At 42.1% G+C, this 12922-nt stretch overlaps 1 protein-coding gene across 1 annotated transcript in view; it reads right to left on the reverse strand.

The window, feature by feature from the left end:
- Positions 1 to 12922, reverse strand: part of SEMA5A (semaphorin 5A) — a gene marked incomplete at its 5' end in the record, with an annotated part of 244625 nt that overhangs the window by 83124 nt on the left and 148579 nt on the right. Inside the window, 2 exons of the mRNA XM_081089965.1 lie at positions 4234 to 4438; positions 10114 to 10249. Of these exons, the coding sequence (XP_080946091.1) occupies positions 4234 to 4438; positions 10114 to 10249 (341 nt within the window). The remainder of the gene's footprint in view (positions 1 to 4233; positions 4439 to 10113; positions 10250 to 12922) is intronic.

The following is a 12922-nucleotide window of genomic DNA, read 5'->3' on the forward strand; positions in this document are numbered from 1 at the left end:
CTAGTCATAAATATTCTAAAGGAGTTAGCATTTGCCATTTTGCCTCTGGATCTGAGAAGAACTTCAAAGAAATAACATAAAATATCAGCATGGATAATGGCCCAGATAATGTGCTTAGCCCTGGCTGGATGTCCTACATGAGAGAGATGGAAGTAGGAAGATAACAGGCCCAGAAGGTGCCTGGGAAAGGCTGTGTGACATGGCAGGGTGGAAGCCAGCAGGGAGACCTATTGGAGCTGCGGGAAGCACCAGGAACAGCACTACTGGCAGAGGTCTATTTCATGTTGACATTTAGATAATACTGACAAATACAATAACTCAACTTTCAGATGGCCATGAATAGGTTTTCTCCCATTTGTATTTATTCATGTGAAATCAAGATGGAAGAAAATAAACTTAGATAATAAACTGATTTTATTATCAAGTTAAGGAGTACTCTAGCTCAACATTCACTGCTATAAATGTCAAGCTCATGGTTTATCAGCTGAGTATTTGTCAATTCCTGGATAAGGTCCAGCATGTGCAATTGGGCTTTAAGGACCCCCAGCCATGTGAGCTCAAGATCAGCTTTAATATCAAAGAAAATGATTATACAGTCATCCTCAAAGTCCAGGATAGGGTCTTGGAAACTGGGACTTTAAGTGAAATGACATAAAGGAACTACATGGTAACTGATATAAACAAGAGTTAAGTTCCTATAGCATATTTCTGGTCACGAAAACATCACTAAACTTCTAAATAGAGACCCAAACATTGAAATAAATGTGAGCTATATGTACATTTCAAAAAGATTAATAAAAACAAGTAAGATAAGTCTTTTCTAATCTTCTGATTGTAGTTCAGGGGCATATGTGGCTGAAGCTTCTTCTGGTAGCTCAGGGTACAAGAGAGACCCACCCTGGACAGCACATCTTCCCATCACAGGGCGCTCATGTACATCCACACTCAGTCAGACTGGGACAACTGAGAAAAGCCAGTTCGCCTCATGCCTACATCTTTGGGATGTGGAACCACTGCATCTGGAGAAAACCCATGCACACTTGGGGAGAAGCGATTTTTTTTTAATATATTTTATTGATTTTTTACAGAGAGGAAGGGAGAGACATAGAGGGTTAGAAACATCGATGAAAGAGAAACATCAATCAGCTGCCTCCTGCACACCCACTACTGGGGATGTGCCCGTAACCAAGGTACATGCCCTTGATCAGAATCGAACCTGGGACCCTTCAGTCCGCAGGCTGATGCTCTATCCACTGAGCCAAACCGGTTAGGGCGCGATTTTTTTTTTTTTTTTTTTGTCTCTTCAACATTATAATGAAACAAAGTCGAACCAAATGACATTATTCCAGGATGTGCTGCACATGGTGTGCATTGACTTAAGTTTACTGGGGCAAGATTTCAATAGAAGGATGTGTAAACATAAGCCTTTTGAATTTTAAAAATCAGAATCTCTAATCTTTGTGATCCCTACTACTATGAGGAGTTGTGCAGCTCTTAACAGGTTTAGTTAAAACAGATAGAAATTTTCAGATATTCTTTTAAATAGTCCATATTTATATATCCATACTTTGGAAATAAAAAAGAAATTTATATACTGATTCATTAAAATTATATCTTTTAAAACTAAATTTTATTATGAATTAAAACTTGCTAAAGAAGAAATCTCTTTCTAAATGTAGTAATCAGTGCGATCAAGGATAAATGAGAAGATCCAGACCTTGGTTGAGACATGACATTCGTAATTCCTAGAGGTCCTAAAGGTAGAATTACCAAGCTAGATTAAACGAACTCAAGAGCATTCTGTGTATCTGGTCACCAAAAGATGTCTTTGTGTGTCTGCCCTGAGTCCCTACATGTGGTTTGAAGTAGGACTCTCTTTAGGACCCAAGAATCCATGGTTGTTCCCCTGCTGGAAGGGACCTTCACCCACTGCAAACTCCTCTTCCCCTTGAGTTTAACAAATACCCTGACCAATGAGACATGGAAATTGCAGAAATATTTGATGTGTGGAATCTTCCCCCATATCCCAACCTGTAACTTGAGTCAGCAACATCTTCATGTATTTGCCATGATTCAATTTGTAAATAGGCAGTAGAATAAAACAGCCAAAAATAAGGTCTGTAGAACAGAAAACGTACCTCTGTAAGACATATTTGCTGAATGGCATATGGTGTATGGTTACAGAATCACAACTGCAAACCTGGAGACAGGATCGGACAGCCTGGAATTGCTGGACCTATGGCAACCTGAACTAATTCCCTGGTTATACTGTGGTAGGAAGAGATCATTCCAAACAGACCTGGGCAAGCAAGTTAGTTTCTTGAAGGCTGTACTGTTTAAAAAGCCAGAGGTGTTGCCCTAACTGGTTTTGCTCAGTGGATAGAGCGTTGGCCTGCGGACTGAAGGGTCCCAGGTTCGATTCTGATCAAGGGCATGTACCTTGTTTGCGGGCACATCCCCAGCAGGGGGTGTGCAGGAGGCAGCTGATCAATGTTTCTCTCTCATCGATGTTTCTAACTTTCTATCATTCTCCCTTCCTCTCTGTAAAAAATATATTTAAAAAATAAAATAAAAATAATTAAAAGCCAGAGGTGTTGACTATAATTTCATCTCAGATCTATAATTTATCTAAGTCGGTCTATTTTGATTTGATTTAGATTCTGTTCAAACATACCATATATATTTCATTCCTTTGAGCATGTTTAAATAGTGGTAGAGCAAGTTGCTCATTTCCATAGACTAAATTAGTATGTCTTCCCCAAATTCATGTTGAATTCCTCTTCTTCAAAGTAATGCTATTTGGAAGTGGGGCTTGTAGGAGATAATTAGGTCAGGAGGATGGAGCCCTCATGAATAGAATTAGTGCCCTTATAAGAGACTAGAGAGAGAGATGATCTCTGTCTCTACCATGTGAGGACACAGCAAGAAGATGGCCTTCTATAAACCAGGAAAAGGGATTGTACCAGGAAGATCTTGGAAGTCCAGCCTTCAGAACTGTGAGAAACACATTTCTGTTGTTTAAGCCACCCAGTCTATGCCATTTTGCTATGGCAGATTGAATTCAAAGACCGTCACAACTAAAGTAGGAGAGTGTCATTGGAAATCACTGGAAGCTCAGAGCAGAAGCAAACTTCACCTTTTTATGGGCTTGGTTGTGAAAAAGGTCAGAATTCTCAGTTAGAGGCCTCCGGCTGCTCTGCACTGACTTGCCCAGGCCTGCTCAGGGCCAGCCCATCTCCTGTTTGCCACCCCCCTTCCAGGTATTGATGAAGAACTTAACAGCCTCCTGGAGTTCCAAACTCTTCTCTGTGGCATCAATCAGAACATTTGTGAAGAAAAACTAGGAAAACTTTTGGAAATGTCCAGTTCATTAATTCTACAATCTAGAATATGCCAAGCATCTGGAAGGCAAATAAGGATGAAAATGGCAGAAAAGAGATATGGTTCCTTTATATACCCTAGTGAACAAGGCAGATACTGTCATGGAGTGGTAACTCTACATTTTCTCTTAAAACAACAAAGTCTTAAAACTTCAGGCTAGCAGATCAATCTTCTACCAGCCTTCACTGAACAGCTTCTGGAAGCCTCAGTCAGAGCAGCTGTTTCCATCTAACTTCCTCCATGCTCCTTTCCTTTCCTTCCCAGCCCTCCCTCAGAATGACCTCAGAGGCACCATTGGCCTCCTCTGGTGATCTGATGGCCACATCCCTGCCCACAGCTGACCACTCCTGCATCTGGCACCTGCAAAGCCAGCTCCTCCTCCTCAGTCAGCTCTCAGTTTAAATGTCACCTCCTGGAAGAAGCCACCCCCCAGCAGCTACTACAGGAGCTTCCCTAGCTCTCACTACCACATCGCTGTATACACACCCACTGCCTAAACTTGTCATCATCTCTCTCACCTTTTCCTTAATAATGGTCTTCTTATTGGCTGTCCCCATGAGGATGGAAGTTTCTAGGATAATATTTCACTCAGTAATGTCCTCTAAAAAATTCCATCATCTTAAGTTATCCCAATTACACTTGCCCCAAGAAGGCTTCTTTTAAGTTAAAGAACAATAGTTAAGAAATAAGACACTGTTTCTCCAATTAAAATGATGACTAATATAAGAGAGAGAGAGAGAGAGAGAGAGAGAGAGAGAGAGAGAGAGAGAGAGAGAGGAGAGAGAGAAGGAAATGAAGATTTCTCAAAGGAAGCACAGAGGATGAGGGAGGAAGATAAGGGAGAGCACTTACCTGTGGCCAAGTAGATGGTATGGATGAGGGCATCCCTGCCCTGAACCAGGTCAACGGCTATGTGGGAAAAGCGGCTGTTGTCCTCCATGAAGGACGGCACTGCAGTCACGGGCTGCACCACCTCATGCATCAGGATGAACTTCTGAGCATCCTGCAGGTTCCTTTCTGTCAGGCTCACGTACATTCCCTGGTCCACCGTGCCACACTGCAAGGGACGACAGGCCGTTGCTGGAGCCAGCCACCTGGAACCCAGTGATCCTGGCCACCCAGCCGAAGACTGACTCCGAAACTGAATAACTGAACTGTGCAAACATGCCCGCTTCTCCACTGTCCCCGAAGTCCCCACCCTCGTGTCACTCTCATTTTAGATTTGAATTTATATTTGAAGAGTCTCTCCACTTTATCATAAATGGATGAAAAGAAGTTAAAAAGAATAAACGAAGTGGAAGCCATTGCTAACTTTAATTTGAACAGCGTATGCATAAGAATCCACATTGCTGGCTGAGTCATGTGGGAGCTGTCTGACTAAATGCACACTCTTATATCTGTCTGACAATCAGGTACCCAAATTGAAAATGCAGCAATCAAATACAGCACACGGATTTATTAGTTTTCTTATTGGAGCAGTGGGTCCATAAGCAAGATACGGATTCCATGGAGATAGAATTAGGCCATTTTAATATCTTTCTCCTGGGCAACAGGAACACTGTGCTGGCTGCATTGCTTTGCACTCATCTTCCAAGCTTTTTGAAACAAGATGAGAAATAACATGGCAAATTTACAGAAAGAGAGGGAATAACGAGATTGTCTTTAAAAAGGGAAGGAGGGAAGGTGGTGGGGAGAGAGAAAAGTGTGAAAGAAGGGAAAGAAGAAGGAAGTAAGCAAAGATGTTTTCAGATGGAGAAAATATATAATGATGAATCTAGAATAGGCAGTTGTGTGTGTGTGGTGGGGGTTGGGGGGAGGATCGGCCTAGAAATGGCTGAGAATTAAATTCAGAGCTGGGTTTTGCAGAGGCTGGCAGGTATTACATAGGATGTTCTTTGGCAAGGATGAGATGAAAAAGAGGAATAGAAAAGAAAGCAAAGCTTTCCTGGGACAGAGCACAGAATTAGAAAATTACCACCGACCTTTCTCATTCCTTTCATAAACTTTAAATCCTAGTTCCAATAAAGGCTGATCCTTGACAGAACTTCATATAAGTCGGTTTGATAAAAATAAACTTCCCTGTCCATACCATCTGAAATTACCCTTTATAACGTGCCATTTCTAATACCTGGTTTAATAACAGGTAAGATGGAAATTGCTTTTTAAAAACCATATTTATGTCGCTCTTGATAAAAATGTCCTACATGCCATAAAACAATAGCTGATTGTAGAATTAGAGAATCTTGGAATGAAATAGATTTTGAGTCTGGTTCAACGCTTCATTTAAAGGCACATCCTTACGGGGCACCTCACATGCCAGGCAACAGGACCACATGCGGTCAGATGAAGGGCCCAGCTTGGCCACCACAGAGCCATGTGGTCTCAGGTGATACATTGCTTCCCAGCCTCTGCATCTGCCTATAAAGTTGCTAGAAAAACACTGTGCTCACTTTACAGGTTCTGTGAAACCGACTGAGATAACCAGTGTAGAGCATTTGTGAATTAATTGCAAGTGCTTGTAAATGCCAAGGCATGAGACGGTATGCCTGGCACAGTAACTGGTCAATGCATTTGTCTTGTAGCAGAACAGCAATTCTATGGTCCGTTGAGCTGCACTGGCCAGAGGGAAATGAATGAATAAATAAAGGAAGGAAGGAATCAATGGGTGAATACGCTAGCAGTTGCTTTTCAGCCAGGGGGGACTGTGCTAGGAGATTTCACATAAACATCACATATAGTAGTAACACTTGAAGGACAGGGCCATTACCTGTTAACTAATGTGTTGCAAAATGAAAGACAGCTCTACCTGATGTGGCCAGAAGTCTATCCAGGGGAGTTCTAGTCCTGAGAGTGACTTTATGTTTGGTGTTTACTCTTCCTTAAATCAATGGCAGTACTTAATTAACCTGCCTGTTGGGTGAGGTTTTGCACACAGGTTTTGTTTTGTATGTACAGTGTTTTCTAAAGATTGTCATCATAAAAATCTGGACAATGAATTTGAGGAGCTCTCACTGCTCATGAGGAATCAGGAGATCTGGGAGACCTGGTGGTGTCTGGGCTAGCACTGTGTAGCAGGATCACCAACCACCCCTTGTTGTTACTCCCGGACCTCATATCTTACTTAAGTCATCGCCTTGTGATACTGTGATTTCTAATAAGAATAATACATTTGGTCTTCTTCCTGTCTCTGGCACAGAGCTCCTAAAACCCTAGGAATTTCCTAAGTGATGAGAGGGATAAAGGCATCTTTTGGTATGTTAATGAGGTGATTTTTGGATAGCATCTAAGGATGTGGGCTGGTTGCCAGAGGAAACAACCCTGTGATTTAGAGGGCTGGACTTTCAGTCCTCATCTGCTTGGCCACCAGGGCAGTTGTGCTGTGCATTTCAGCTCCCTCATTTCTGATCGTGGCTAATGAAAACTGCCCAGAAGAGTCCAGTCTGTACGCCACAGCTGGGTCCCACTGGGTCTGGATGACGGGACAGCGGCCTCACACAGGGCAGGGCTTTGCAGCACCACCTACAGTGGTTTCTAGTGCAATTGATAAATAAATAGCTGTTGCTTCTTTATCCTTTTCAATTGAGATTTCTGTATTAAATCTGGAAAGATTATGCACTGTTCTCCTAACCCATACTTCTTCCTGAACTTGAAACATCTCTCTGCTTCTCTAATTAATAGCTACTTCTAGTATGTAAGTACCACATAAAATTCCAAATGTTGGTAGGCAAACAAGAATAAAAACATAAATAAAAAAGCTAACCACTTCTCACCATTGGTTATTACAAACATAAAGCCCTTTATACATGACTAGTGGAGGGGGACTTAGTTCAAAACCTATTCCACTTTATGTCAGTGTAGAGAGTCTCAGAAATGTCAGTAAGAAAGCCTGAGCTAGCGTGGTTTCAAACAAGGTGAGCCTAAAGGAAACACTTGGAACATGTCTGTCCTAGGAGCTATACTAAGAGCCACCCTAATGCGTTAACTTTACTTTCCCACAAATCTTAAATGCCACCCAAAGAAGAAAAACTCAGCTGAGCGAGCTTCCTGCCTACAGTGAGAGCCAACTGTCCACAGTTTCATTTATTAAACTGCAGATGGGACCTACTCCCATCTCATAAATGTAAGCTCTTCAGTGTGGCACTGGCTGTATAAAACCGCATGCCCGTGGCCTCAGGCAGGGAGAAGATATTCCTGGGCTACAAATATATCCAGATAAAGGAGCTAAAAGTTACCCCCTGCCTGGAGGCGGTAAGGCTTCCCAGAGTTTATTAAGTCTGTTCTTTGGGAAGACTTTTGCAATACTAGCATCAGGAATTAAAAGTATATTCTAAATATAGTGAGCATCTTTGTTAAACATTTCTAACCTTCAGGATTTTGCAATGGTCTCTATTAAAGGGAATGGTTTATTTCACCTTCTGGATTTTACAAAGGGCCTTCTTAAATAGTTACATTTCATCTGGACATGGGTGTGATTTACATACAGAGACTCAACAAAGAAGCCAAGAGTCAGTGTTGAGTTAATAATTATATAAAGCATGTATGTCATCAGGAAAAGTGACTACTGCAGGTTTGGTTCCCCTTGTTAGCTCATCTGACCCCAAATAGGACTTTTTCTGTCCAGCACTGAACTTTCTCATTAGCAAGCCTAGGATAATAAATGTAAACCTGATCCCTCAATTACCTGATGTGTAAAGTGTGGATACAGATGCCCACCTTACAGAGTTGCTGAGAGGAGAAAATAAGACAAAGTTTATAAAGCATTTGCAACATGTGACACTGAGGAGGCACCCAATAAATGGTCCCTAAGAGTCATCTTCATCATGCAAATTATGCAGTAAGCAATGCACATTAATTGATATCATAAATATTTACTGTTAAAATATGTATGCCTGCATAGTTGTATCACTCTTTCCTCATTTTATTGATGAAAGTATGATATGAAAGATGCTAAGTATATTGTCTAAATAAAGAAAACAATGGTGAAGAGGACGTATAACCACCCTTTTTATTCTCAATCCCATTCTTTTTTAAAAATGTAAAAAAAAACCCAACTTTTTCAAAGCAATTAAATTAAAATTGAACAATCTCCGCCGAATTTGAAGTAAGGTGTAAAACAATTGAACGTTTCCATACCTCCAGTTTTCTCAAAGGCAAAGGTTGTATGCGTGGGGATGATCAACCAACCAGAATTCGGAGGCCTGGATACGGGACTGATTAATTAGGATAACTAATGGTCCTTTAGTAGGCAAAGGTTTGGGCTTGGCATTGAAGGACCTGAGCTGGGACCCCAGCTCAGTCACTAACCCCAGTGTCCTTGGCAGGATTGTCACCCTGGAGATGTTGTTAAGGGTCAGAGTGTTTCTGCCAGCATGTAACATGATGCAGCGAGTCACTGAGCGCCTTCTTGAACTGGGTGGTACTAAACACACAGCCATGGGGAGGAGGAGGATCCTATGACTATTTCTGTCAAAAGAGAAGCCCTCAAGGCAGTGATGGCGAACCTATGACACGCGTGTTAGAGGTGACACGCGAACTCATTTTTTTGGTTGATTTTTCTTTGTTAAATGGCATTTAAATATATAAGATAATTTTTATCAAAAATATAAATCTTTGTTTTACTATGGTTTCAAATATCAAAAATTTCTATATGTGACACGGCACCAGAGTTAAGTTAGGGTTTTTCAAAATGCTGACACGCCGAGCTCAAAAGGTTCGCCGTCACTGCCTCAAGGGAAGCCTACTATTATGATATAAATGTCTATGTCTCCCCCATATTCTTACGTTGAAGCCCTATCCTTGGAGTGCCTGTCATTGGAGATGGAGCCTCTAAGGAGGTAATTAAAGTTCATGAGGTCATAAGTGTGGGCCCTGATCCCATAGGTTCAGTGTCTCTCAAGGTGCACGGAGGAAAGGCCACAGGAGGACACAGTGAGAAGGTGGCCATCTACAGGCCAGGCAGACAGCTCTGCCCAGAAACAGAATTGGCCAGAACCTTGATCACAGACTTCCAGCCTCCAAACTGTGAGAAAAAACCTTCTTTTGGTCAAGCCACCTAGTCTGTGGTATTTTGTTTTGGCAACCCAGCAAACTCATGTACCTGCTGGCCAACCAAACCAGAGTAAATCTGAATCTCTTTGGGTCTCAATCTCTGCACATTGGAGCTGCACTGAATGGCATGCAGAGCCTCTTACCGGTTGAACGCCCTGTAATTTTAAGATTTATGAATGAATGGCCTCCATCTGCTCTCCTTTCCCCGCAGCTGCCCCATGCCATCCCATTTACCCAAAAAGGAAATCTCACCACATTCAGCAATGAGAGCTCCAATTCTGTTTGTGCATCTCCATGGCTGTGCCCTGGAACCCATTCATAGGAGCATCATTTATTAGGGATCAGAGCTTCGGGGCAGAGTCCACCATCATTAGCACTAATTAGACCTTGGTCTCCCAACTGCTGCATTATGATGCCCTTTTCCAGTCCAGCCTGAGGCATCACAGCCCACAAAAGGCCCTTTTTGGTCTAGGCTCCTCATATTGACAAAAGGCTCAGTTGACAACAGGCTCAGTCCATTCACATGAGCCAAGCCCAGTGTGGGACTGTCCAGGAGAGGCCAGGGGAGCTCACAGATGCCTGTGCTCCACCAGGCGTTTAAATTGTCCCAGCCGTCTCTACAAGGTTTCGGCACACTTTTAAGGGTGATGATTGATTGAGTACCCCAATGCCCCCTGAAATTACCTGGAAGTTGGGGTTGGGGTTGGGATACGGCAGCCAGGCGGAGCGTGAGTTCTCCTGGTACTTGAAGGGCCCATTAAAGGCCTGTGAGATGGCGCTCAGGTTGAAGACGCACACGGCCGACGCAGCGATGCTGTTCCTGGGACCGAGGAAGAGCAAGAAGAGGAAGGTCAGAAAGTCCCGCAGAAACCACTGTCTTCCCGAAGATGCTAGGTCACCGCCCAGGGGACATACCTTCTAGAGAATATCAAGGTCCCAGCCGCTTACACACCCTCAGGATGAAGTGGGGGCCATGATGGTGCACTCTGTGATTTCTTTGTGGAAGATCAAACATTTCAGCATATAAACAGGATTATTTACCAGTTATGGCACTTGTAATCCTGCCGGGTAGGATTAATTCACTCAGCCACAACCGAGTGACAAGGATTTTGAAGAGCTCTATGTTATGCCTTTTAAATTCTGGAGGAAAAAGACTATATTCTCTGCCAGTGGAGGCGCCTCCCAGCATCTAGCATGGCCCCTTCCCCCTGTTCATCTGGTGACTTTAGGGGGCAGTGGGCCAAGCCAGTGCTTCTTTTTTTTAACCCCCAAACATTTGTGTTTATTTGTAAACCTTGTAAAAAGAATCAACAAAAAGCATTTTGCAGAAAGTTCCTGATAGGCACACTTCATGTATTTGTTAATATTTTAAAAAGGGCCAGAGAGAAAAAATTTGAGAATACACTGACATCTTGAAGCCATAACTTAGACTCCAAGCTCTGCAGAGATGCATACCTGCTGGCCCTCAGAAATTCATGACCTTCTACTAGCAAGGAAACAGCAAGATAGTTTTTGGCTAAATAGATCTGCACTTGAGCTCAGCTTTGGTTTTAAATTTTCTTGTTAAGAGTCTTAGCCAATATAAGTCAACTTATCAATTATTTTTTCTGAATCAAAAGAAATTCCAGAGGAACCCCACAACAGAAATATCTGCCTTCTTTCCACTTGGTTTGTTTGACATACACAGACTAGTTACCAGACACCATTTGAGAGCCTTTACCAATTCTAATTCACTTAGTTGTCCTAAGATAAGGGACAGTCACTAACAAGAAAAACTGGGCAGTTAGGCTGACACACCTGCCCAAAGGCACCCAGCTACTGAATGAGGGTAATATCAAGGCTGAGACGTAAGAGGGAGGAAAAGTGGGATACACTGTGGGGTTATGGATGATATATTGGAAAGTTGTTCCCAAGACCCAGTGAGAATAAATATTCGATAGATAAAGGAAAGATCTAGAAATTCTGCCTCTGCTAGTATAGAAGCTATATATCGGCTGATTTCCAACATGATGGGTGTTTACAACACAAAACAAATAATAGTCTGAAACTTATTTTTGTGAGTACCTATACTGATCACTTACCATCTTGGAATGGCCTAGGCACAGTACATATCTAACTTTTTAAATTGTTCATTTGAGCCCAGAGCTAGGGGGATGAACAGCTAACGAAGCCAAGTTCCCATTGTGTATAAAATTGATGTCAATTGAACAACGGAACATTCATCTTGGGCAGCCTACACTATTTCTTTAAAAAGGTTTTGGAAAGCAAATCAACTTCAGAAACTATAAATTGATTTTTTAAAAGAAACTCATCACGGAGGAAAATAACCTCTGGGGTTGAAAGCCAGATTTACAATAAAGATGTTCATGGCAGGGTGGTGTTGAGTAGGGAGTCATTCATTTTAGTCTTATTTTTCTCACTTCATGTCAGAATGAAGTTGCTTCATGGAGTCAATGCTTTTATCAAGTGGATGCTAACACTTCAGCTCAGCAGTGGAAAGATCAGGAGGGAAAGATCAACAGAAAAGTAAAATGCAGATTCATGGGCAGAAGAGATGAAAAAGTAAAAAGACTTAGAGGCCCAAGAGATGTCATAGGGGGATGGACTATTCCAGATTACTGAGAACTGAGAGGTTTTCCGGGATGCAGGGCTCTCCCCAACTCCAAAATCAGGACAATTCCAGACAAACCCAGATGGCTGGTCATCCCACCCCATTTATCAGCACTTTCAACCCGTCCTGATTCAGAACATTTATGTTGGCTATAAATATTGGGCTATTGTACAAACTGTTAGGTTAACAGTTTAAAATTTCAAAGGTGATCCAAACAGAATCCAGGCTGTGGAATCCTCCTGCTCACTGCCAACAGTGAGAAGGATGGAGGCCAGTGGCAGTGTGATCTGTGATGCCTGGGCTTGGGTGTGAACTTGTTGAGTCTTATCACAGCACATCAGCTGAGAATGGGGCTGTGCTCCAGTCCACCAGATTAGGGTGAATTGAAAGATCAGAAACTTCATACACTTCATCTAGTCCAAACAGTGTCAGTTCTGAAGCTAAGAGTATCTCCCCACAAAAGAAAAAGAAATGCTATTTTTTCAAAAGTATTTTTAAAAGCATAACCATCATTTTAGAAATGCCTAGGATAGCCATCTTCTAGAACAGTGGCTTCAAATCAACTCTGGGAAAGTAAGAATGTGCATTTCCTACATGAGCCGCGGTTTAGTCAAGAGTTACATTATCTCAACGACCAGACTTTCCAGACAACAGTGCTTTCATTATGACAAATACATAACATGCAAACAGAAAAACATACACACACATCTAATACATACCAGCACTTCATAAAGTACTAAGAACACACTGGCAAGTCGGAAAGGACAAATTTAGAGCAGAACAATTGGATGCTACTATTACAATAAGGATAGAGCAAAACCTTTGGATTAGCTGTATTTCCCTAATACCAGTGTCAGAAGTCACAGATCTTAGCACAACATT

This window comes from Myotis nattereri, assembly GCF_964212035.1.
Source record: "Myotis nattereri genome assembly, chromosome: 4".
NCBI lineage: Eukaryota > Metazoa > Chordata > Mammalia > Chiroptera > Vespertilionidae > Myotis > Myotis nattereri.